Here is a 27,240-nt window from a genome sequence, read left to right on the forward strand (position 1 = left end):
TCCACAAGGTTGTGTGTTCAAATCCAACTCAGCTTGTCAGTCTTATTTGTGCATATTGTTCTTATTGCGTATTGTCTTCTTTCTTGGTCCCGCCTTATCGCTGCTTGCAGCTATTCGAGTTTGGCTTTAAGAATTGAATTATTAATTTGCCCATAAATTATTTTGAGGGCGGCCCAATCCTGGCATTGAAAATTCTGCTTTTCACTGAGACTATGTTTAACACGCAGCCCGCCAAAACCGCAGAAAACATGTTAAATTGATCGTCTAGCCTGCCAGAAACGTAGCTACGCTATCCGGGGGTTTATATTCTTTAATCCATGTTTTGATCCGATCGTATCGTTGGCCACCGTTCGTTAGCACAACAGTCCAAGTGGGACAGTGGCTGCGGCCATTTTGAAGATGTGGGCATATGCACTTGCATTCAATGGTCCACGTTCAAATGCCTGCAACTCCAAATCGGCGCAATGAATGGCGTGTTATTCAACGGCCGACAGCAGGCGCTGTGGTAAATACTCGCGGTCGGGTTTTTTCCAGGTCACCTTCAAAGACGTCCCAGTCCGTGCATGCCAGTGAGCCCTGCAGCTGTGTAATTGCGTCTTCCGTACACTGGGTGCAGTAGGACTGCGGTTTGGACCGCGTCAGCTCCAGTTTGTAGTGCGGAAGCAGAAGCACTGTGTTGTTATCCGAGCCTCCCAGTGGATGATGTGCTCGGACGCTAAAAGCATCATCAACAGTTCCATAACACCAGTGGAGGATGGACGCTAATAGCATTATCAATAATTCCATAACACCAGTGGAGGATGGATGCTAAAAGCATCATCAATAGTTCCATAACACCAGTGGAGAATGCGCTCTGACGCTAAAAGCATAGTTACACACAGAACACAGATCTGGATCGGTTCTTTCCTGGCGGGAACGCCCACAAATTGATGGAGAGAGAGGGCAGGATCCCTCGAGTCTACAGTTGTTATAGTCTCACAGAAGAAAACAGTATAATATAATCCATAATATTTTCCTTGTATATCGACCTCCCTACGAACATACAGTTGTTTAATTTGATCCTCCCAGTGAGCTCATTTATAGTGGAAACTTTATTTTGTTTACCCTATGGAGTGAATGCAATGGTGTCTTTGCAAATGACATGAGTTATTTAAACTTTTGTCACATCATTTACAGACATCTTGTATTTGTCCTGTGAGAACTGTGGACACAAGGGTGTCTTTTCAGTGAAAACTCTTGAGTGAAACTCTTGTTACAATGTTTACATTGGAAAGGTTTTTCTCCAGTGTGGACTGGCTGGTGTTTCGTTAGGGAACCTGACCTACTGAAACTCTTGTTACAATGTTTACAGTGAAACGGTTTTTCTCCAGTGTGGACACGAAGGTGTGACTTCAGGTTACTTGACTGTCTGAAACTCTTGTTACAGTGTTTACATTTGAAAGGTTTTTCTCCAGTGTGGACACGCTGGTGTCTCTTCAGAGAACCTGACTCAGTGAAACTCTTGTTACAATGTTTACACTGGAAAGGTTTTTCTCCAGTGTGGATATACTGGTGTTTCTTCAGGTGGGATGACTGTTTGAATCTCTTGTTACAATGTTTACAGTGGAAACGTTTTTCTCCGGTGTGGACCCGCCGGTGTGTTTTCAGTTCATTTGACTGTCTGAAACTCTTGTCACAATATTTACAGTGGAAAGGTTTTGCTCCAGTGTGGAGACGCTGATGCTTCTTCAGGGAACTTGGGTCTCTGAAACTCTTGTTACAATGTTTACATTGGAAAGGTTTTTCTCCAGTGTGAACACGCTGGTGTCTGTTCAGGTCACTTGGATATCTGAAACTCTTGTTACAATGTTTACAGTGGAAAGGTTTTTCTCCAGTGTGGACACGCTGGTGCTTCTTCAGGGAACCTGAGTCACGTCGTTCGTCATCATTGTCTTTACTGGTCTCCTCCCAATCATCACTGTCTTCAGTGACCTCAGTGTCAGATTCAAGTTCAACTTCAACTTCAGAGCAGTGGAAAGATATGCCTTGCAGGATGTCTAGGGGCAGAAACATAACATGATGGTCAACACTGGATTCCTAAAATGTAAATCCATTCTTCTTCCATGTTCCATGTACAAAATGAGCTATTACCTACCAAGATAAGATTGACTAAACCGCTACTAGCTACAGGTTATTACTGTTCTCAACGTTTTAGCAAGATTTCCGCAAAAATCATTTAAGTCATGTATTTAGTTACTTTTTTTTATAGTTGTTGTTGGCCCTTAAAGATAGTATTTTTTTTTTCTTCAAGTGAAGATAGACAGGACAGAGGGAGAGAGAAGGGGAGAGACATGCAGCAAATGTCATCATGAACAGGACTCGAACACATGACATGCTGCCAGACCAGAGTCTGTCCTGGCAGCACTATGTGGCATGCGCCTGGACCACCGGCCCATTTAGTTTTAAACATTTAGCAAATGTTTTAATCATTCAATTCTGAAACTATTTTAAAACATGATACTTCACAGCTGAACTCTGATTTCGTAGTAAATTAGTCATGCCACTCAGTGCATGACGTTATGAAACAGAAGCAGTTCTGACAATGAAAGCCTGAAATGTGGAACCGATGGTAGCTTAACAATTTATGTAAAATATTTCAATGCCGTAGCTCTGTACGTCTGTAAATGGGAGTGAGTCTGTGAATCTGTCTGCGTGTGTGTCTGGGGCAAATATCACAAACTACTGTAGCGATCAGTGCCAAATGTCTTGTTCACGCTGCTATTTTTCAACAAAATGGTAATGTTTCAGATTTGTAAAGAGTAAGAAAGTGCAGACGCTAAGCTTTCAAATACTTCAGAGAATGACAAATCTGAAAATCTATGATTCCATTCGCACAGAATACAAAATGGTTTGAAATGACACAAGCGACCGGACTATATTATGTGTCTTTGTTATTGTACATTGTGTCAGCCCTACAGAACAGAACATATTAGAGAAAGGAAGAGCACATGAAACTTACTGAGGTGTGGCTGGTCTTCCGCTTCCTGTTTAATAGAAATGTCTTCAACTTCCTGTTTAATAGAAACGTCCCTGGTTGAGTCTGGAGAGTACATTTTCACCTGCGAGTGATGCATCATGGGTATTATAGTTCTTATGCATCTGGAGAGTTGATCTTCACCTGCAGTCTGGACTCCACACACTGGTCTGAAATCAAGTGAATAAGGAAGGACTTTAATAACAGGAGACTTAGTGGTGTTAGCACTGTTAGCCCAACTCTCTAACATGTGGATCTGGAGATTATGGGATTCATGCATTAGGGAAGAAATCACACTTAACTTAAGTTTACACAAGGAACAATGGTGTAAAGTGAATAAAGTGAAAGTAACCAATGTGTGTTTAATGTTGTGCCTCAGTTCAAGCAGCAGGGAGCTTACAGTGAAACCATTTCTGTGAGTGTAAATTGCAACTGTTCACAAGTAGGGAGATCATATTTGATCACATGCATGTGTGTGTATGTGAGTTTGTGTGAGAGGTGGTCAAGTTGACCTTGAATCATTAACAATGTATCATTTTCACCTGGGCTACTCTATGCAAATGTAACCAGTATTGAAAGTTAAAAAGCACACTTGCAATGTGTCTCAATGAGAGAACGTATGTCCGAACAAATTTCTCTATCGCTATCTATCTAAGTAAAAGTCGAATGAAATATTTTTTTTCCGCTGTGAGTGACAGCTCATTCCTATTGGTGGTTTAAGTCTATACACAAAATATCGGGACTGTAGCATGCTGCAAACAAAACTTATAGCTGTGTAAAGGCCAGCCAATAGGAAGACAGAGGGGATGTGGCTTAAGCAATTAAGCAAGTACAGCTCATTCCTATTGGTGGTCTAAGTCCATACACGAAATATCGGAACTGTAGCATGCTGCAAACAAGTTATAGCTGTGCAAAGGCCAGCCGATAGGAAGACAGAGGAAGTGGGGCTTAATCAATAGCTGTGTAAAAGCCAGCCAATAGGAAGACAGGGGAGGCGGGGCTTAAGCAATTAAGCAAGTACAGCTCATTCCTATTGGTGGTCTATGTCCATACACAAAATATCGGGAGTGTAGCATGCTGCAAACAAAGTTATAGCTGTGTAAATGCCAGCCAATAGGAAGACAGAGGAGGCAGGGCTTAAGCAATTAAGCAAGAACAGCTTGTTCCTATTGGTGGTCTAAGTCCATACATGAAATATCGGGACTGTAGCATGCTGCAAATACAAGTTATAGCTGTGTAAAGGCCAGTCAATAGGAAGACAGAGGACGCATTGACAACCATGTAAACACCAGTTAAAATATTAATTTGTGTTAGGGTTAGGGATTCATCTTTCATTATAACACTCATTATAGCAAAAGTAAATACACTCATTACATTACCTATAATGAAGACATTATGACGTTTTCTGGCAATATTAGACTAATATTAGAACACACTTCCAAAAAAAAAAAACACACACTTTTGTTTTTTTTAATTTAATATTATTAACAATAATGACACGTAACTGTGTTACGGGTCAAATTTGACCCGTATACACTTATGTCATTTATTTTTACTAAATACAAACTAACAGCAAATGCAAATTGAGGACAAGTTTGTAAACATTCAGTATTGAAAATACACATTTTAAATTGAACAACCATATAGACCATATAGCAATATAGTGTTCCAGTTCCAAATCTGTGAGCACCCGCGGCAGGCCACGGCGTTTCTCTGCGGCATCAGTCCAACACTCTACCCCAAACCCTTACCCTAACCGCAAGCATGACGCAACACATGTTGGACCAACGCGCTGCCGCGGAAGCGGCGGCAGTTGAGTGTCATAATCCCCCCCCAGTTTTCCAGTCAAAAGGGGCATTAACCGGCAGTTGCGGCGTGGAGCATCAGCCACGAGATGGAGCGGCAGTGGAGTGACATAATCCCCCAGTAGATGCCGCCTCTCCCCCCGGCAGCGCCGTGGCTGTTACCAGCAGTTGCGGCGTCTGGAGCACGGCTGCTGAATGTACCGACAGTGCAGCAGAACGGACCTGTCATAATCCATCCACCTACCCCGGCAGCTGTCAGCACTGTGTCTCATTGCTGTGAGCTAGGAGATATACTTGTCGCGGGAGGAGTCATTGCTCAGGGATCTGTTGGTTGTGCGCTGAAAGGCAAGCATTATAAGTTGCTTGATGCTGATGTATGAGGCACTTATGAGTCAGCTGGCCAAGGAGAGGCTGATATCCAATCTAACAGAGGAGACGAGAGTCTTGATATTCTGAGGAATACAAGTCTCTCCCAGGAAACCCTTGCTGCTGCTCATGCAGCACTGGAGGATGATGCAGATCTCAAGAAATCAGCAACCTTTTCTCCCAACTAGAGGTCAGTGAGATGGCAGACCTCTGTAGGGACTTCATGTCCAGGACAGCTAATGCAGAATGTGCATGCAGTCCATATATGCAACTGGGAAGAGTATGTCAGCTCTCTGCGTGCTATGCAGCCGTGGATGGTAGCATACAACAAGTATTGGAGGTGGCTGCTTGACTTCTGGGATGATGCTTCCTGCTGAACAGGTTGTCTTCCTTCGTACTAATTTCACTCAGTCCACCACCGGTAACCACTATTCCAACATGGCCTAGGACATGTGGATTGCATGTACTTGATGTATAACTTAAGATGATGAGCGAGACCTGCGTGTACAGGGCAAGGCACATGTACCAACACGTACATGAAATTGAATGACACCTTGACCTCTGAAGGCATTCAAAACGCTACTGTGTAGTGTCAGTAACAATGAGTGGTTGCAAAAATGAATATGCAGCTACTTCACAGACCTGGCAGAGAATGTGAATGCAGCGATTGTCAACTCTATGGCCCACATTGCATCAACTTGTCAACACAGCAGCCTGAAGCTAAAAACATCCTCTTCAATGTTTATGCAGGCTGTGATGCCAACTCAGGCTTCTATGGCAAAGGAAAACCATCAGTGTATGACAACGTGGCAAAGAGCTCTGTGGCACATCAGCAGCTCTCACGGTGTGGAGATAGCCTTGACCTTGAGAAGGAGGTAGAACAATAGTTCTTTGCATATACGGGACAGGTAATCTATGGAGACAAGAAGCCTGTGCTGCCAAGTAGAAGAAAGAAAATGAATCCGTCTCCCTCCAGATGCAGATAGCCTACGGCCTACGCCAACACTGCCTACACACCAACTACTTGGCGTATCTAGTGCTCCACCCCACACTGGAGCACCACCTCTCACTCGGACAGATTGGGAGTTGGTGGGTGGTCGCTGTCGTCCTATCTGCCACATGCGGCCTGCTCTCCCACACCTACCTGCACCATTTGAAGAGGACGAGGAAGTTGAGAGTGAGGAGGAGGATGATACAGAGGAGGAGGGTGGAGTCATCTGAATCTGATGATTCAGAAACCAGTGACACAGAATGCTATCTGACACAACCCCCAAATAGATTGCTTTCCTATTCAAAAGTAATGTTTTCACTCTACTGGATGGCGGCCATATTGAATTTCAGGGCCAAAACGAGGTCTTATGCTTAAAATCCTCATGGTTGACTTGCATGGAAAAGTGTCTTCATACATGATTCTAGGTCATCTAGATCAAAAGTTCATTTTTGGCTATGGCGCCGGACGCCATTTTGAATTTGGCCCTCTAGCAAAGAATGCCGGGATTTTTGTGAGGGAACTGGGGGCTAAATCTTTTATAAAAGGGTCCATAGAGGTCAAATCAATCATCAAAACATCCTTCCCAGAGTATAGCCTATGGGTCAATTTTGACCTGTAACACCACAGGTGTCACTTTTTTATGGAGACCATGCACTATAATTAACTAAAAATGGTGAGAATCAATTTAGTTGCGTCAAAATAGCTGTTTCTGAGGATATCATGAAGCCTTGTTCCAAAAATCAAATGTAAAGGTTTTTTTTTACCTATTTAAACTTCAAAACGTGTACAAAATTACCCTAACACAATGCAAGGGTTATGTTCCACAGTTATAAGACATTACATGTGTAATTGAACAATGGGCATCATGTTGTATGCATACTGATTAATGGCCAGCATTGTCAATGTGATATGTTTTTAATCATTATAAAATATGTAGCTCATATACAGTAATTCATTATGTCCAGTGTGCAGGCATGATGCCTTTGTCAGATGTGTTATTGTTTACTGCAATTTTATTTCTGTATCATTGCAGACACCACACATACAAGGAAGTCTTGTGTGGAAGCCAGACCAACCAGTTACCAGTATAGAACAGTCCATTATAACAGTTAATGCAATTCTCTCTCTCTCTCTCATTATGTCCAGTGTGCAGGCATGATGCCTTTGTCAGATGTGTTATTGTTTACTGCAATTTTATTTCTGTATCATTGCAGACACCACACATACAAGGAAGTCTTGTGTGGAAGCCAGACCCCCCCCCCCCTCTCTCCCCCTCTCTCTCTCTCTCTCTCTCTACTCCATCCACACTGATGTAACGTTATGGTTACACTAATAATAGTGATGATGCAACCAAACAATGTATAGGCTATTGTACCGTTTAGCACCCTGAACTGGAATCGAACCGCGATCTCCAACTCAGCAGAGCAAGCAGGCAACAATTAAGCCACGTACGTAGCCAAGAGAGCTATAGCTCCCTTTGGAGGAGCGACTGCGACTTAAAACATTATTACTGCTGCTGCTAGTATTAACTGCTTGTTTAGGATGCATTTATAACAAACAAGTTAAAATATTACTGCTGCTAGTATTAACTACTGCTTGTTTGGGATACATGTATAACAAACAAACAGATGAGAGAAATACTCGTCGTGTTCCATGTTAAAAGATGAATCAATAGATAAATGTAGTAAAAACTAAGTCACAATGTGGTTAATCAGTTCATCGTTTTACCTGTAGCTGTGTTTCTTTCAGTGGTTGAGCTGCTAACAAACGTTCTCCTGCTGCTTAACGACCACACTGTTTTCAAACCACACCTTTTAGTGTTACTTGTATTAGGTAATAAAGTGCCAACATAGTCCTATGCGGGCGAACACACACACAGGGGTTGTACACATGCGCACTAGCGCTGCTGGAGCCTGGAGCGTGCACGGTGCACGTACCATAAACGATCACGAGGGGGAGCCATGGTACAGTGTAATACAGTGGAACAGCTATAGAGCATAGCAGTGCCAGTGGGTTCTCGACCCACTGATAACTCTCCAATTCATTGTTCCCATAGAGATTTACTAAAATATGTTTTCATTTTAATGTATTCACATAACCAAAGACTTTATGGCCATGATTCACCAGTATACTGGAATTGATTCTATGCTTAAAATAATTGATAGGCTACATATTTTTAATACATTTAAATATAAATATTTTAAAATACATTATATATATTTTAGTGAATCTCTATGGGAAAAATGTATGGGCGATTTTTCAGTGGGTTCTGTAAGAGAAGTTTTTACATGAGAATACTATCCACCTGTTGGTTGTCTGTCAAAGAACCTATTCTTACATGAGGCCTATGTCTCACCATGTTTGACCACACTGACCACACCTTCAATGTATTTTCTACTCTCATGTGTGTATAAGAGAGAGCAATGGAGGGCTCAGGAGGGCTTGCATTCGTGCCCCTCCTTAGGCTGGTACAGACCAGTCTTCGTAATAAATGTATCATTGTTTCAGTCCACTCATTGCCCTGTGTATTTCTTAATGACTTTGATTATGAGTCTAAAAATAATCTACGACAGTTCAGAAAACCACACCTAGGCCTACTGCTAGGCTACTGTGCATCTCATCAGTAGTCTAACAAACTGAAGTCTAACTTCACTAAAATAATTTTAAATATATAAACATTTATAGAAACCATTTGATGAATCAAATCTACCAATTCAATGTCATCCACTCTTACACACACATACACTTCTACGGATATGTATTTTTGGTGCAACCACTCCAAAGAACAGCAATGTGTGTGTGCATGCTGGTGAATAAAGCTCTGCCAAACAATACATGCATCCTATAGCCTACCTTGCGTTTTGACGCCTCACAGTGGCACAAGCATAACATTGCACATCATATAGAACAGTACAGTATTACATACAAGTGAGGACATATATCCCATCAAATCTTAACAGGCTGGCCTGCAGCACACCGTACTAACGGACCAGAAGTGGGAACGCTTTCTCATTTGGGGGCATGAAATGTGTAGTCCCCTTGTGTCTATTAGATACTTGAACAGCCATGGATGCACATAAATAATTCTCGCCACAGTTGTACTTGACATAAAACAGTTGCTTCGATTGGTCTATGGTTGTTATGGTGGGATATGCAATGCATCACATCTGATGAGGTGCAAACACATCAGTCATGTGATGACTGCTCAGGGCAAATGCCAGGTAAAACTAAGCAATTTTAAAGGTGTTCAGCTAAAATGAGCCACTCTATCATCTACAATGCAAAAGCAAAACAGAGTAATTTCTGATAAAATAATGTCACTAGGCCTACATTTTATAACCAAAAAATACATTGCATGCAACATACAGTGTAGAATTACATTTAATGATAACAATGAACATTACCATATTAGTTTGTTCAACTTTAAGTCAATTGAAGTCTGTTTTGGAAGAAATATAGTCTATGTGCATGCAAAAACAGCCCCAATCACATAGATGCAACCTATTTGCATCACAGACATGCAGAAATTACAATTGAGGGGCTCATTACAGATCAAATGGGTGGCCCATTTTAGCTGAAATGGGTGGCTCATTTAACCTGAAAGACAGGTTAAATTGGGCCACTAACAATTGGCTGTACAAATTTAAAGACACAGTAGCTAGGAGGCTGAAACCTTAGCTGGCTCATTTTACCCCCACTTTATATGACACCACACTAAATGAGTTACTCTGAGAGCTGTTTCAGCGTACAATGTAAGTCAATGAGGAGCATATTTTGAATTATCAATTTCTAATCACTGGAACAATTATTTTAGATTTCGTGTCCACATTTGGAGTTACATCATGGCAAGGAAACTACACAACCCAAAACCTCTACCATAGTGGTCTTGCCCTTTAACAGTTTCCGTGCCTTGAATGGATTACTCCAGGTTAATGTCGCTGCCGGATCGGACATACCCGCCTTTTGTTTTATGTGTTTAATCCGCCGTAATGTAATGAATCAAAAGAAAATCCGTCTTCGTCGCGGAGTATGAGACCGGATGCCTTCGCTGTGATGACGAAACCGGAAATCGTCACATGCTGTGGGCTGCTAGGGCTTCTGGGAAATTGAGGCCAATGGAAATGCATTGGGTGCAACGCCTCATTGAAACCAATCTTGTGTGCGTCTTCCGCGTGCACCAAGATGGTGGATGCTACACACAGATCATAACAAACCACGGGAGCTTTTTTTGATGGATTTTCGCGGATTAAAAGCCCAAATAATTCAGCGTATGCTCTAAAGGTAATACAACAATCTCGGCAGTGAAGGGGGGTTGATTAAAATGCGGGTTAATCGTAAAAAACAGTCAAACTGTTAAGGAATACATTTCTTAAAGGTCTGGTGACAATATTTGTTTTCGGACCTCAATTGCAAAAAAGAAAAAAGGGGTTAACTCTGTGGTATTTATAGAAGCCACAAACTGAAATTGACAAAACAAAAATGACAAAGCAATAAACACGGTTCACTCTGGGAAACAACTGAAATCAACTCAAACCATATATATATATATATATATATATATATATACTATTTTCTGCACAGTCTTGCATGTATATGAATTAAACATTTTAATTTTGTTTTAGATCTATATGGACAGGATTTTTAAAATGTGCCCTAGGCCGTTTTACCAGTTCTACACAATCCATGGCCTGTACATGTGGAGGGCCGTGCCTTTCTGCATGGTCCTCATGAGCGGAAAGACGGAAGCCATGTATTGCAGTGTTCTACGGCACATCAAGCGACACGGACATGGACACGTCACAGACTTTGAGATAGCAGCAGTGAACGCTATTAACGCTGAGCTGCCAGGAGTCCGTACCTGGATGTTACTTCCATTTTTGCCAGAGCTTATGGCGCAAGGTTCAGGAGCTTGGGTTGTCAGGTCAGTGGCAGTGTATTAACAAAACAGCACACAACAAGTTAACGAGTCCTTTGGTTGATGTGGGAGACCCTTTTGATAATTTGAATGTTCCATTCTATTTCTATATAAAACATGATCCTGCACCATGCAGGCATAGACTGTTGTGTTATGTGTTCTTTATGAAAGCCTATATCAACTTGTCTCAGTACAAACTTGTGTCTACAAACTACGTAAAGGTATTTAGTTTGTTTGTTTGTTTGATTGATTGATTGAAGTATGTATTAACAGTTTGCAGAATGGTTACATTTCACATGAAAGTTACTAAGAAACAAAGAATGTATTGTACGGTGGTTATAACATGCAATTTAGTACTTTGATCTCAGTCAATTTTCAGGGCGTTATTTCATATTTCTTCACATCTTTTGCAGGTCCATACCGGCTCAACCGTCAGCTTAAGAAGTGGTTTCCTTCCGCTTGCGGTTGTTCGCAATAACTTCACTACAGAAGTTATTGCGACAGACCAGGCGGCTGAGGCGTGTCCACCCAGAACTGGACGATTTCATCCAGTACCTGGAGCGCACGTATGTGGGGACAGTGGGGGCAAATGGCAATAGGAGAGGCTGAAGAGGCAGTTCCGGAGGGATGAGAGGACACTGGAGCAGTATAGAGCGTCACAGTCCCTCCCCCTTTCAGAACAACGAGTGGCCCAGGAAATGAATCGCAATGCATTTTTCCCATAGGCATTTCTTAAAGTATTTATTTAAAGACGGTTACGCCACGGACAAAACCAACTCGGATCGTGTCGAATCATGACAATGAACACAATGTTTTGGGCCGATCAAATAATTTATAAGAAGAAAAACAAAACAAATAGTGTTGTCTCCTGCCTTTATTTTCTTTTTTCTAATGATTTGATCGGCCCAAAATATTGTGTTCATTGTCATGATTTGTCACGATCAGAGTTGGCTTTGTCCGCGGCGTAACCGTCTTTAAATAAATACTTTAAGAAATGCCTATGAGGAAAATGAACGGCGATTTCTTTTCTGGGTCTCTCGAGGGGGCGGGACTGCGACGCTCTATTGGGAGGCAGTGCAGTACCTCATTGTTAGTTTCGAGTAGGCCAGATCCAAACTGTTCATTTGAGGGACAGACAAGTGGGGTTAAATTATTATTTAAGTTGCTGTTTTGATGTCATATTCGACCATGGGCCTAAGCCTAATATTGCATTTTTTATTAAACCCCACATTTTGTTTTAAAATGCTCATTTTGGTCATGGGTGGTATATGGCTGACTTAGTCCTGCAGTCTAGGCTAGGGGGTGTTCTTTTAATGGGCTTAAAACCAATAGGTGACATTCACACCAGAAAGCTTTACTGCGATTTAAACGAATCCTGCTGCGCATTGTCCGAAAGTTTGCTTCGTTTGGCAGGTTCGAATCCTAATGCGCAGCAAAGAACCGCATTCTACTCCTCCCAAAAACAGGGGTTTCGCTTCCAATCGCACTTGATTTCAATTTGGTGCAGGTGTGAATGCAATCCGCAGCAAATAAAGGAAATTATGCAAACGATGTGGCGGGTGAGGAGCTGAACACAGTTGGAGACGGAGAAGGCATATTTTCAAATGAGGAGACTTTAGCCCTGATAGAAATGAGGACGAACTTGTACATTAATCAATTGCTTAAGGAAACACATAAAAACACTGCAGTGTAGTCCTATAGCCTACAGAATAGTCTGTCTGTCTGTCTGTGCGTGCTGTAAACATGGAGTGCTGTCACTGTGTGGGGACTGGGGAGTAGGGACTTTCATCTCGATAAACTTGTAAACATTTAGCGCTGCTGTCTGTTATATCAGTGTGCTCAGCGCTGTGCCTCCATGCCCAAAAGAACAGTGCGTGGCTGCGTGCGGAGAGAGAGAGAGGGGGGGGGCAGTCCCAGATGGCAGGACACATGCACGTTATGAGTATAATTTTATCACCATAGATTTCACTGTGTAGGCTAGTTTATGAATGGAACACATTGATAAAGGTCCCCCCTGCTGCGTTTCCAATTGCTGCGGATGACAGTGTGAAGACAAACCGCAGGAAATGAAATATGCAAGAATCCCAATTTCTCCGCCCATTCGCATTGAGTCTACCGAAGTATTAGGTGGGAATGTGACCTAACTATATAGGGCATTTGAACACTGATGCCTGCCAGTAATAATGTCGGACATGGTCTTAATTTGTGGGACTTGTGGGAATGATGGAATGTCCCACGCAAAGGGGGACATCTAGTCACCCTACCTCATATCGTTATGGAATTTATTTGTGTATTTTTCTTTTCTATTTTCGAACGAAAGTATGAATAATTTTAGCTTATATTCCATTTATCCACCGTTTGTTTGATTTGATTGTTTGATCTGACTATTTACAATTGTGGATATTATATGGATATTATATTATATATATACACAATTGTAATAAATAATATTGGTTTATTATTGGTTTGAATTATCAGTTCAGTTTATTTATTAAGGTGGTGTTGACAAATGGGGAGGGGGGGGGGGGGGGGTCTGAATTAAATCATATATTCAGATGTGCGTGTTGTGTGCAGAGAGAGAGAGAGAGAGAGAGAGAGAGAAGTGTGCCGTGCCGTGCAGGCCCCGACAGTTCATTATAAAAGCATACAGAGATAATTGGTTTATTTTTATTATTGGACGATTATTGGATTGAATGATCAATTCAGTGTATTTATGGGGGAGGGTCTGTCGAATATGGAGGCCTATACCAATCTGTGCTGCGATGTCCCGTGTCGGAATGGCGGGACTCTTGAAAGAAATGTAAAGTACCGGGCGGGACTCTTGAAAGAAATGTAAAGTACCGCCATTCCGACAATTAGAAGTCAATGTCGGAATGGCGGTATGTCAGAAAGGGAGGCGGTTACCGACTCCACGCACGCCGGCAACTGTGATTCCAAGCGATCAATAGTATCCAACGGCAGCAACAGTGCGTTCCTGACTGTTCCCGTCGGCTCGACTGTCCTTCATCTTGGCTGCAGACACTACACGTTCAGACCTTTAAAGTGGTTTAAACGGTGGGCCTATCTGGCGCCAGAGCTCCTCTCTGTCAAAATGTGCACCCAGGCACCTAGGTTAGTTTGTCCATTTGATCCCCTTCCCCCGTGTCACTTCCTCTATAAATAAAGTTGTGCGACAACATCAATCATCCAATTACCCCCTGCATCAGACCCGTTACCTCTCATGTGAACTAGAAATGTTCGAATTACCTGGAAAAGTCACTTCACATGTAAAATAATAAGCAGATGAACAATAATATGTGCATTTGTCACAGTGCCTCTTTGGCGTGTAATAAAACACAAGATTACATTCAAATCAAAACAGTAAAATTCTATAAAACACCAAATAATTAGCAATACATCACTGTAATGTCATACTCTAGCAAAACATAATTATACAGTCAACATAAATGCTTATATGTAAAAATGAATTAAAAGGGTTTAAAATGAGGGGGAGAATGGAGGCCTCTATTGACAGGATTGATTGAATAGTTTATTAGACATAGAGTACAGTCAAACACTAATTCCAAAAGGGAAAGCACCAAACAATAATGCATTGGGGTCTTGTTTCCATTTAGGCCCTATGCAATCAATTCATAGACATGACATGAAGAATAACAAAAATCACACTTGTGTGATCATCATACATCAACATTCCGTGCTCAGCCAATGAAATCATCACTATGGTGTGACCAGCCAATCAAATCATTTTTTGTGTTCACACAAACAAAAACAAAAAAATCAATATCATCAATAACAACAAAAAACTCCATATCATTCCAGGAAAAATAATAATAAAGCACTAGCCTACATGTACAGAGTGGGGGAAAGGAAGGGGGTGATCACCTGTTTAAGGGAGAAGTGATCATTCCTTCTCCCTTGGGCCTGCTGAAAGGTGGATTTTAAGGCCTGTTTTAAAAGGGAGGGGGCTGTGCTGTAGGATAATTTACCCGTATTTGTTTTGAAATATAGGAGCTAGTGACGCACAATTCATCGAAAAAATATTGAGATCTAGTTTCAGACATCTATGCAATCTCATTTTGTGAAGAATCATAATATGCAGCACTAGTTGGCTGTCCCAATTAATTTTAGTTACTCGTGTTTTTCTTAATAAATATTTTCACGGAAGAAAATACAATTGTGTGAGAATCGTGATCTCAATTCTTGTGCAATTCTTGAGGAAATTGAGATTCACATTCCAGCAAGAATTGTGCAGCACTAATAAGAGCAGTATAATAATCCATAATATAATATTGTCCTTGTCTATCGACCTCCCTACGAACATACAGCTGTTTAATTTGATCCTCCCTACGAACATGCTGTATCTATTTAATTTGATCCTCCCAGTGAGCTCATTTATAGTGGAAACTTTTTCTTTTACCCCATGGTGTGAATGCAATGGTGTCTTAGCAAGTGATCTGAGTTATTTAAACTTTGGTCAAACTGTTTACAGTACACAACGTTTATGTTGTCCTGTGAGAACTGTGGACACTAAGGTGTCTCTTCAGATGACCTGAGTCACTGAAACTCTTGTTACAATGTTTACATTGGTAAGGTTTTTCTCCAGTGTGGACACGAAGGTGTAACTTCAGATTACTTGAAACATTGAAACTCTTGTTACAATGTTTACAGTGGAAAGGTTTTTCTCCAGTGTGGATACGCTGGTGTCTGTTCAGTTGATTTGAATTACCGAAAGTCTTGTCACAGTGTTTACAGTGGAAAGGTTTTTCTCCAGTGTGGACACGCTGATGTGTCTTCAGGTGAGATGACTGAGTGAAACTCTTGTTACAATGTTTACATTGGTAAGGTTTTTCTCCAGTGTGGACACGAAGGTGTAACTTCAGATTACCTGAGTCACTGAAACTCTTGTCACAATGTTTACAGTGGAAAGGTTTTTCTCCAGTATGGACACGCAGGTGTGTCTTCAGATTACTTGAAACATTGAAACTCTTGTTACAATGTTTACAGTGGAAAGGTTTTTCTCCAGTGTGGATACGCTGGTGTCTGTTCAGTTGATTTGAATTACCGAAAGTCTTGTCACAGTGTTTACAGTGGAAAGGTTTTTCTCCAGTGTGGACACGCTGATGTGTCTTCAGGTGAGATGACTGAATGAAACTCTTGTTACAATGTTTACAGTGGAAAGGTTTTTCTCCAGTGTGGACATACTGGTGTATTTTCAGTTCACCGGACTGACTGAAACTCTTGTTACAATGTTTACAGTGGAAAGGTTTTTCTCCAGTATGGACACGCTGGTGTCTCTTCAGGAGAGATGACTCCCTGAAACTCTTGCCACAGTGTTTACAGATGTGTTTTTTATTGCCTGTGAAAGTCAGCTGATGTGTCTGTACTTCTTCTAGTTCAGGTAAAGTCTTGGTAAACCGTTGATGACTGTAAGGTCTCGGTTCGTCAGTGTCTCCTTGTTTCAGGCTGGTTACAGAGTTGGTCATTTGCCGACAGGCTGCTGATGTGACCAGTCCATTCCTCAGCGTTTGACAGTAGAGGTGATCAGATAGAGCAGATAGAGCTGCTGAGGTGATCTGTCCATTACTCAGCATTTGGCAGCAGAGGCCATTGTGACTCCTCCTGATGTGTCTATGGAGGAAGACCTGAGATGTGAAGGAGTTTGAACACTCTGAACAGGAGAAGAACTGACCTCCAGTGGTGACTTCAGTGTCAGATTCAAGTTCAAGTTCAACTTCACAGCAGTGGGAAGATATGTCATCATCATCATCATCATCATCATTTTCTTCTTCACCTTTCACTGCTAGTAATGTCAACGTTGACCCAACAGGTTCCTCTGGTCTTTGAAGTAGTACCTCCAATTCATCTTTAATGTGTGGAGGCTCTGGTTCCTCCTGGAGCAGACTGGGGCTCCTCTCCTGTTTAAGAGAAACGTCCTCTTTACACACAACCATGTGCTGGGTGTCTAGGAGCAGAAACATAACATGAAGGTCAACACTGGATTCCTAAAATGTAAATCCATTCTTCTTTCATGTAAAAAAGAAATACCTACAAGAAGATTGACAAAACTTTTAGTTACTAAGGTTATTGCTGTTCTGAAAGTTTTAGCTGTTTTGTGAGTCTGTGAATCTATCTGCCTGTGAGTTTGGGGAAAATCTCAGAAACTACTGTAGTGATCAGTGACAAATGTCTTGTTCTCGATGCTAGTCGGCCGAGCAAGTATTTTCCACACCTGAAATTGCGTCTCACATAATGGTAATTTTTAAGTTTTGTAAAGAGTAAGAAAGTGCAGATGCTAAGCTTTCAAACACTCTTTGAAAGTTATTAACCACTTAAACACTCTACTTAGTGAACTGTACCAAATCTCTTGCTTGGGGCCGTGGCCGTATGTCCGGCATACTAACAGTCCGACATTTGTGGGCGGTTAAGACACATGCGTGGCCGGTTAAGACACATGTGTGGCCGGTTAAGACACGTGTGTGGTCGGTTAAGACGCATGCGTGGCCGGTTAAAACTCGCCCATGGCTTCCACGTGCGGTTAGGGTTAGCTTAGGGTTTGGGGTAGGGTGTTGGTCTATTGCGTGTCGGACTGTCAGTACGTCGGACCAAAATATATGCACCCTTGAGCTTGTTAATTGGATATTTCAGGCCCCATAATTTAGGGATGCTGGGGTTCAAATGGTTAAACCTCAAATCAAGAAACTGAGAAAAAGCCATTCATTAGTGTTATCTCACACAGTTCAGACTCGCTGAGACATTTCTAAACAGAGACACAACATAAAAACCTGTTTTAGACCACCTACATCCATATGGCAAAGAAAATCACAAGGTGAATTGATACGGTCCGGTTGTCTTTCACATTGCATTTGTGCAAAATTCCATGTGCTTTTGTTAATGGTAATAAGAAATTAAATAGAATAGAGAATATCTTTCTAAATGAAATTTGACAGATATTCCAATGATGGATTTACATATCGTGATATTAGTCCAGTTAAATATCTCTACAAAATAAGGTCCGTTAATAATGTCAGAAGTTTAGGAGAATTATACATTTTTGCACAGAATCCAATATGGTTTGAAATGACACAACTACCGGACTATATTATGAGTGTCCTGGTATTTTTTGCCATTTTGTTATTATAGTGACAATAAGACATTGTGTCAGCACTACAGAACAGAAAATGTTAAAGACATGAAGAGCACATGAAACTTACTGAGGTGTGGCTGGTCTTCAGCTTCCCGTTTAATAGAAACATCTTCAGCTTCCTGTTTAATAGAAACGTCTTCAGCTTCCTGTTTAATAGAAATGTCTTCAGCTTCCTGTTTAATAGAAATGTCTTCAGCTTCCTGTTTAATAGAAAGGTCTTCAGCTTCCTGTTTAATAGAAATGTCTTCAGGTTCCTGTTTAATAGAAATATCCCTGGCTGAGTCTGGAGAGTTCATCTTCACCTGGGAGTGATGTATCATGGGTATTGTAGTTCTTATGAGTCTGGAGAGTTAATCTTCACCTGCAGTCTGGACTCCACACACTGCTCTGAAATCAAGTGAATAAGGAAGCACTGTGTGAGCGTAAATTGTAAGTGTTCAAAAGTAAGCATAATTTACCAACAGCACTTACGGGTGGCTGCGATTCAACCCCCCCCCCCCCCCCCCCAATACTGTACATGTTTTTCCCTTTTTTACTTTCTTTAACTGACCTCCGTGAAGTTGGCACCCCACATGATGAAAACATGAACTAGTGGTAATATGCATGCACAGTTTCACCACAATCGAACACTAGTGTTAATGATTGCAGCATTTTGTACAAAACGGGCCACTCCTGTAAACTTAAGGAGGCCAATCTTAGCCAATTAGGATGGACTATGAGAAATAAAACAGATCCGTCTTGATCACATGACTATAGAGATGATCAGTGTTGGGGGGGGACCACCTGATGACCTCTTCAGGTTGGGGATATGTCGGCCGGTCCGTGGATAGGCCGGCCGGTCCGTGGATAGGCCAGCCGGTCCGTGGGTGGGTCGGCCGGCCGATGGGCCGGCCGGTGCAATAGGTCTGCCGGTCCGTGGATAGGTCGGCCGGTCCGTAAGTGGGTAGGCCGGACGAAAAATAAATAAATAAACATTTTTCTTTTTTTTTTGGTACCGGTCCATGGGCTGGCCGGTGCGATAGGTCGGCCGGTCCGTGGATAGGTCGGCCGGTCCGTGGATGAGTCGGCCGGCCGAGAGAAAAAAAGAAAAAATATATATATATATATTTTTTGTACCGAAATGGTAACTCTGTCATTTCTCTACCGTTTTGGACGGGGGTGGGCTCATTTGAATCGTGTCGCCCCCCTGGGGGCGTCTTTGGGGGTCTCAAGGTTCGGGGACCCCCAGGGACCCCCAAATAAATGGTAACTCTGTCAGTCCTCTACCGTTTTGGACGGGGGTGGGCTCATTTGAATCGTGTCGCCCCCTGGGGGCGTCTTTGGGGGTCTCAAGGTTCGGGGTCCCCCAGGGACCCCCAAATGGTAACTCTGTCATTCCTCTACCGTTTTGGACAGGGGTGGGCTCATTTGAATTGTGTGAATCGGGAAATAGCTTGGTTAAATGTCCATATCAAGTGATATCTGAAAAGTGTGTGTGAGAGAGCTATAGTAAGAAGAATATGCAGATCAATATAAATGGTTCTCCCTCCCTCCCATCAATAAAGATCTATCATGAAAATGTCAAGAGTTACCATGTGGGGGTCCCCGAACCTCCTAAACCCCGATAATGCGCCCAGAGAGGCAACACGATTCCAACCAACCCCTGTCCAAAACGGTTGAGAATTGATAGTTACCATTTGGGGGTTCCTGGGGGTCCCTGAACCTTGAGACCCCAAAGACGCCCCCAGGGGGGCGACACGATTCAAATGAGCCCACCCCCGTCTAAAACGGTAGAGGAATGATAGAGTTACCATTTGGGGGTCCCTGGAGGTCCTTGATGGTACCTGAATCTTGAGACCCCAAAGACGCCCCCAGGGGGGGCGACACGATTCAAATGAGCCCAACCCTGTCCAAAACGCAGAGGAATGACAGTTACCATTTGGGGGTCCCTGGGGGTCCCCGAACCTTGAGACCCCCAAAGACGCCCCCAGGGGGGCGACACGATTCAAATGAGCCCACCCCCGTCCAAAACGGTAGAGAAATGAAAAAAAAAAAAAAAAAAAAATCTCTTTTCTTTTTTTTCCGGCCGGCCGGCCCACCCACGGACCGGCCGACCTATACACGGACCGGCCGACCTACAGTATCCACGGACCGGCCGACATATCAAACGACCGGCCGACCTATCCACGGACCGGCCGACCTATCGCACCGGCCGGCCCATTGGCCGGTGCCAAAAAAAAATAATAATAAAAGAAATATATCGGACGGCCGACCCACCCACGGACCGGCCGACCCATCGCACTGGCCGACGGGCCGGCACAAATGGATTCTGCCCTTGCTGCAGGTCAGAGACCACCTGATGACTGCTCTTCCAGACCAAGGCTTTATCCATCATATATGGTTTATAATCGCATCTTTGATGTATTTACAAACTATGAGATTTGGGTCAAATCTGAAGGTGTAATATATATATTTTTTTTTTACCTAAGTTGCCCTCCTGGTGGCGCTATAAAGAGCAGCTGTGAAAAATGCAGGTCAAAGGTTTTTCCTTGTCCTCTAGAGAGTGTGCATACAAAGTTTTACACAAATCGGTGCAGTTAAAAAGACGAATGGGCCAGTTATATCGCCACCATGAGGCTGATGTGAAGACTTTCAAGTGGCATTTCTTCCTCTGCATAATGGGAGTGCATGCACAATTTTTCTCAAAATGCACTCTGCATTCATGATTTGAGGCATTTTGTTCATAACAGACCAATTTTGCAAACTTTGGAAGGCAATCTTAGCCAATGGGGATTGAATATGGGGAAGACAGGTCAGTGTTGATGACATGACTGATCCTAAACAGGTACAGAGTGTCTTTAGCAGGGTATGCAACAAAAAAAATCAATGGGGCCTGATGGTTTGCCTTAACCTGACTCTGCCAGATGGGGGCGGTATTGGGTAACCATGTTCCCCAACACAGCAACCATCTGGGATCTCTCAGGGAGTTGATCTAACACCGAACTGCTCCGTGGTTCGAACCAATCAGCGTGAGCTAAGGGCGGGATATGTGCGAAACCGGATGTGAAGCTATATAGACACGTCAATATGATTGGTTGTGTTTGCACGCTCACACGGTGATAGACAGACGGTCCCATCCAATCATCTACCAAGTATCTTGGAAAAAAAGGAACAGCCCCGTCATCGAATTTGCTTCCGAGATCCCAGATCCCAATAAGCTGTGAAACAAATTTGTTTAGCAAGCTTCTTGGATCTGGCAGCGTCAGGTTAGGTTTGCCTTCCTTGTTGTTGAAAAAGTGCTCTGTAGAGCTTACAACTGCCTGGTGCCATATTTTCCAACAGTCTGTAGACAAACACATGGTTCCTGATATCTGGAAAAAGTCACTAATAATTCCGTTCCCAAAGTATCTTGTCCCTCTGTGAACAAAGATTATAGACCAATTGCTTTAACATGTGGGGTTATGAAATGTTTTGAGAGAATTATCGTGAAGTCTCAGGTGGCTTCCTTTATGGATCCTTTACAATTCGCTTACAGGGCTGGGCGCAGCACGGAGGATGCTGTAGTCAGTATAACCCATTTAATTAGCAAGCACTTGGAGGAGCCAAAGGCGTATGCTCGTGTCCTTTTTGCAGACTTCAGTTCTGCTTTTGATACTGTAAGCCCTCTGTTACTTGTCCAAAAGCTAAATAACATGAATGTAAATCCATTCATCATTAGATGGTTCCACTCCATGTTAACAAACAGATCTCAACAGGTAAAGGTGAACTCTGTACTCTCAAGCTCTAAATTGTGTAGCACAGGTGTGCCACAAGGGGGGGGTGAGTTCACCATTTATTTTCACTGCCTACACAAATGACTGCAGAAGCAGTCAGCCAAACAATTTCATCTTGAAATTTTCTGATGACACTGTAATAGTCAACCTGTTGAGGGGTGTTGAACACCCGGTGAGTTATATCAGTGAGATCAATAACTTTAAAGACTGGTGTGATAATAGCCACGTTATGTTAAACACCACAAAAACCAAAGAGATGATCTTCGATCCAAAAGGTGTCCACATCCATGACCCAGTGGTCATGGGGGGCACGCAAATTGAGCAGGTTGTATCATACAAGTACCTGGGGATCCAAATGGACAACCAGCTCAAATGGAATGTCCATGTGGACTATCTGTGTGCCAAATTGGCACAACGCTTTCACTTTCTCCGCAGGCTCAGGCTCTTTGGTGTGAGCAAGGGAGTCATGTCAACCTTCTATGATGCAGTGCTAGGTAGCTTGGTTTGGGACACTCTCTGTCCAGCTCAAATCTAGAATAGCTAAAATGGAAAAAGCAGCCATGAAGGTAATTGGTAGGAAAGATTCTCCATCTCTTCAGACAATCTTTGAGAAAATGGTGCTCAGTCTGTCAAATAGAGTGTTGTCTGATCCTTCACATATATTATCTTCAGAGTATGAGCTGTTACCCTCTGGTAGACACTACAGAGCATGTCGTTGCAAGAGCAACCACTTCAAACTTTCTTTTCTCCCCACTTCAATTGTTCTACTAAACAACCGCCACATAGTTCATAGTTCTTAGTGGGGAAGGGACTTCTTGACCTTCATCAGTTATTTATTGCACTTTACTGTGATTGTGATACTATAAACTGTGAATACTCTAGCACTTATTTATATTATATACCTTCTCTTATTGCAATTTGCACTTCTCTCGTGATACTCTTGTGACTTGTACTTTGCTGCTACTGTGTATTGTCTTTTGTGTATTGTCTGTCTGTTTTAAAAAGCGTTGATGTACTAATGCACTTTTGCCCAAGACATATTTCCCCTCGTGGGACAATAAAGTAAATAAATCTCATCATCTCATCGCATGACTATGGAGATAGTGTATACCGAGCTGTGTGATGGATAAAATGTGTACGAGTAATGTGTTTTGGAAAAGTCGGCCTTGTGGAAGAATGTGGGCAGAGGGTTGGTCGTTGGCATCCAGGGAGTGTGTGTGTGCACAGTTTGGCATCGGCCAGGCCAGTGGTGCCGGAGATTAGCCGCATGCACGCACGTGCGCAAGCACACACACACACACACACACACACACACACACACACACTTTTGAGATATTTTAAGTTATGTGTTTCCTACTGTCTATACCACCCTGTCCTAGTCAGGTGTACTGGTGCCCCCTCTTGGCCAAACCCTGTAATGACAGTTATTAACTTGCCTAATGTAAGTAACACACAACATAACACTTTATATAAAATTATCAAAATAGCACAATTGTTTATTTCAACGGCACAAATTAGAGCACAAAAAGGACATTCTTTGTTCAATTTGACCTAAAGATAGGGGCAAATGCTCAGCAAACTTAAAATATCTCAAAAATGATACCAGGACAAGTGATGCAATTTATGTCACATATCCAGCACTAAAGAATGACACCAATTATATTATGGCATGCCAACTTCACGGAGGCCTTTAACTGTAGGTACTGTATATGATGATTTACTTTTATTGTCATAAGTGTATATGTGTAGGCCTATGTTTTTAAATGTTCTGATGAATTGAAAATGGACGACCCTGAAATGTATCCTCGTAACATAGGTGTGCTTTCGTTTGAAATGTACCCATTCTACATAGCCTACTGTAAATAAAATGTTCAATCAATCAAACCTTATATAGAACGATTATCTTCTGTACTCTCTAATCATGCTACAAAACACTGATGTACTAAACTATAGTGTTAAATACTTAATGAGTCTAAAATATGAAAAGGTAATTAATCAAAGTTAGATCTCAACTGCATTTCAAAGTGAAACAGGATAATAGATCTACAAGTCCAACATGGTTCTGACCCTAACAGGATAATAGAGCTACAAGTCCAACATGGTATGAATTAGACCGTTCCTCACCCAGGAATCAGCCCAGCTCCTAATCCAGACAACAGTCTTGTCAAAACTCGACTATTGTAACTCCCTCCTTACTGGCCTACCAGCATGTGCACTTAAGCCTCTCCAGCTGATCCAAAATGCCGCAGCTCGCTTGGTCTTCAACCAGCCAAAATTCTCACATGTCTCCCCCCTGCTCCGCTCCCTCCACTGGCTCCCGGTCGCTGCCCGCACAGAATACAAAACTCTGATGCTGGCATTCAAGGCAACCAAAGGTATGGCTCCCCCATATCTTGCAAGTATGATTGAACCCTACAAACCCTCCCGCTCACTCAGATCAGCCAACGCAGGGAAGCTGGAAGTACCCTCACTAAAAACGCCGGGACAACGCTCCACACGTCCCAAACTCTTCTCCCTTCTGGCTCCAAAACTGTGGAATGCACTTCCCATTGCAATCAGAACTGCAGCATCACTCCCAATCTTCCGCCGTAGTCTGAAAACCCACCTTTTTAGACTCCATCATGGCCCATAGCACTTACCCTACCCCCTTAGATAGCATTTCTGTAGACTTAGATAGCATCTGATACAGACTTATAGCATGTTATGTAGACGGCACTATAATTGCATTGTATATAGTCTTAGCACGCCATAGTACATATGTATAGCATAGTAGTATATATATATATAGTTTATATGTATAGTCTCATAATATAGATATTCCACTGTTACTTTCTTAGCTTACGCATGTTTTATGATAAATGCTTTTGTGATGTATTCCCATGCTTTTGTTCTTGATTATTGTAAGTCGCTCTGGATTAAGAGCGTCTGCTAAATGCCTAAATTGTAAATTGTTCTTGCAGTAAAGGCTCATTCATAGTCTGTATTTTCGGTGGTGGGGTGACCACCGCTCCGGTGGTGAGGTGACCACCGGAGCTGAAATAACCGCGGCTCGTGACGTCATGTTGTAGTTCGGTGGTCACCTAACCACCGAAACTCCAGACTATGTATGAGCCTTCAGAAAACAGACCACTGATTCCCAAAAAATAAAATTGGCTCAAAACCCATACAAGAAATGATACGTTTGCCCAGGCCCTAGCCGCAATTTGCAACTCTAGATTTTTTTACAATCTGTTGAATCTAGAGTTGCTATACCCTCCATCCACTTCCTATTCATGATTTTCGGTTTCTGATCTGCTGGTCTTAAATGACGTTAAACTCACCAACATTGCAGCTGTAGTCCAAGCTTGAATTATCCTCTTTCAATCTGCCGAGCTTGTTTTTCATAAAAATCCCCCGTAGACATGTTATGAGTTACTTTCTGTCCAAAATATTCCAAGAGTGACATTTCCGAGCCGCCATTTGTATTTTTGCAACGTGCCGTAAAACAAGATGTGAGGGGGAGCGCTTGTTTAATAGAAGGCTGTGTGTGATGGCCCGGGCGTCGCACTGTGTCTGCCTCTTCTTTGGGTGTCTTACCTGCGCAGGTAAGATTCTATTAAACAAGCGCTCCCCCTCACATCTTGTTTTACGGCACGTTGCAAAAATACAAATGGCGGCTCGGAAATGTCACTCTTGGAATATTTTGGACAGAAAGTAACTCATAACATGTCTACGGGGGATTTTTATGAAAAACAAGCTCGGCAGATTGAAAGAGGATAATTCAAGCTTGGACTACAGCTGCAATGTTGGTGAGTTTAACGTCATTTAAGACCAGCAGATCAGAAACCGAAAATCATGAATAGGAAGTGGATGGAGGGTATTGCAACTCTAGATTCAACAGATTGTAAAAAAATCTAGAGTTGCAAATTGCGGCTACCCAGGCCCCAATGACCCAAGCAAGTGAAAATAGCAGATTTACAAGCACGCATCACGTTGTGAGCTTGCATATGTCTATTTTCACTACTTCGTAAATATTTGTTTTCTAATTTATGGAATTTATTTTTTATTTGAAATAAATAAATAAAAATAATGTTTGTGACCCCCAGTAGTATCATATATGACCAGATTTGACTGAGAGCCTGCCATCGCGCAAATTCCAGCTTTTCACATACTAGAGCATGTCTGAAATAAGTGTCAGAGCTGAAATCGACATATGAAATACATGCTTAAACATGTAGCTAGGTCCTAGCTGCATGTGGTTAGCTGCTAGTTGTATTGTTAAAGACCACAGGGGTGAACCTTTTCAAGATAACTCTCCCCCCCCCCCCCCCACCCTATGTGTGTGTGTGTCTCTCTCTCTCTCTCTCTCTGCCTCTCTCTCTCCCCCTCCCCCTCTCGCAATAGTACAACACACTGATTTAACATTAATAATAGTAATGATGCAACTGCAACCAAACAATGTAGGATTGTAGGCTATATATTGTAACATTTAGCACCCTGAGCTGGAATCGAACCCCGATCTCCAACTCAGCAGAGCAGGCAGACAACAAGCCACGTAGCCAAGAGAGCTAGCTCACTCCCTTTGGAGTCCGCGACTTACAACATTATTACTGCTGCTATAGCTACTGCTTTTTTAGGATACACTTATAACAAACAAATTAGGCCTACAATATTATTACTGCTGCAGTGCTGCTAGTTTACTGCTTGTTTATGATCACATGTATAACAAACAAGCAGATATGAGAGAAATACTCGTCGTGTTCCGTGTTAAAAGATATAAGTCTATAAAGGTAAAACATCTTTTTACCTGTAGCTGTGCTTCTTTCATTGGCTGAGCTGCTAACAAACACATGTCCTCCTGCTGCTTAACGACCACACTGTTTTCAAACCATACCTTTTAGTGTTACTTTTATTATATATTATTAGGTCAACAGTCCAGCGGCCGAACACACACACACACACACACTCCGAGGTGGTGGAACTGGAAAGCCTGGTGACGGTGAGGCGAGGTTACACACACACACGCACAAGGGTTGTGCACATGCGCACTAGCGCTGCGGGAGCCTGGAGCGTGCACGGAGCACGTACCATAAATGGTCACTAGAGGGAGCCATGGTACAGTGTAATACAGTGGAACAGCTTTAGAGCATAGCAGTGGGTTCTGGACCCACTGAAAACTCTCCAATTCATTTCCCCCATATGATTCACCAGTATGCTGGATGGTTTGATTCTAGGCATAAAATGATTGATATGACTATCAATATTTTTAAATAGC

General features: G+C 42.4%; 2 protein-coding genes across 2 annotated transcripts; both read right to left on the minus strand.

Annotated features, from left to right (window-relative positions):
* Positions 1-951: 951 nt before the first annotated feature.
* On the minus strand, positions 952-8,024 carry LOC310860402 (uncharacterized protein). The gene is made up of 3 exons (XM_083767283.1): positions 7,904-8,024; positions 2,999-3,183; positions 952-2,036 (listed from the first exon to the last, which is right to left on the minus strand). The coding sequence occupies exons 2-3, from the start codon at positions 3,114-3,116 to the stop codon at positions 1,171-1,173; spliced, it is 984 nt and encodes a 327-aa protein (XP_083623409.1). The 5' UTR covers positions 3,117-3,183; positions 7,904-8,024; the 3' UTR covers positions 952-1,170.
* A 6,007-nt stretch (positions 8,025-14,031) lies between these two features.
* LOC310860009 (uncharacterized protein) lies at positions 14,032-26,903 on the minus strand (the record flags this gene model as incomplete). Its single annotated transcript, XM_083766772.1, has 5 exons — positions 26,773-26,903; positions 18,596-18,621; positions 18,302-18,536; positions 15,817-17,052; positions 14,032-14,102 (listed from the first exon to the last, which is right to left on the minus strand). The coding sequence occupies exons 3-5, from the start codon at positions 18,528-18,530 to the stop codon at positions 14,032-14,034; spliced, it is 1,536 nt and encodes a 511-aa protein (XP_083622898.1). The 5' UTR covers positions 18,531-18,536; positions 18,596-18,621; positions 26,773-26,903.
* Positions 26,904-27,240: the final 337 nt, after the last annotated feature.

The sequence above is a fragment of the Protomyctophum parallelum genome, assembly GCF_964188405.1.
Source record: "Protomyctophum parallelum genome assembly, chromosome: 6".
Lineage (NCBI taxonomy): Eukaryota > Metazoa > Chordata > Actinopteri > Myctophiformes > Myctophidae > Protomyctophum > Protomyctophum parallelum.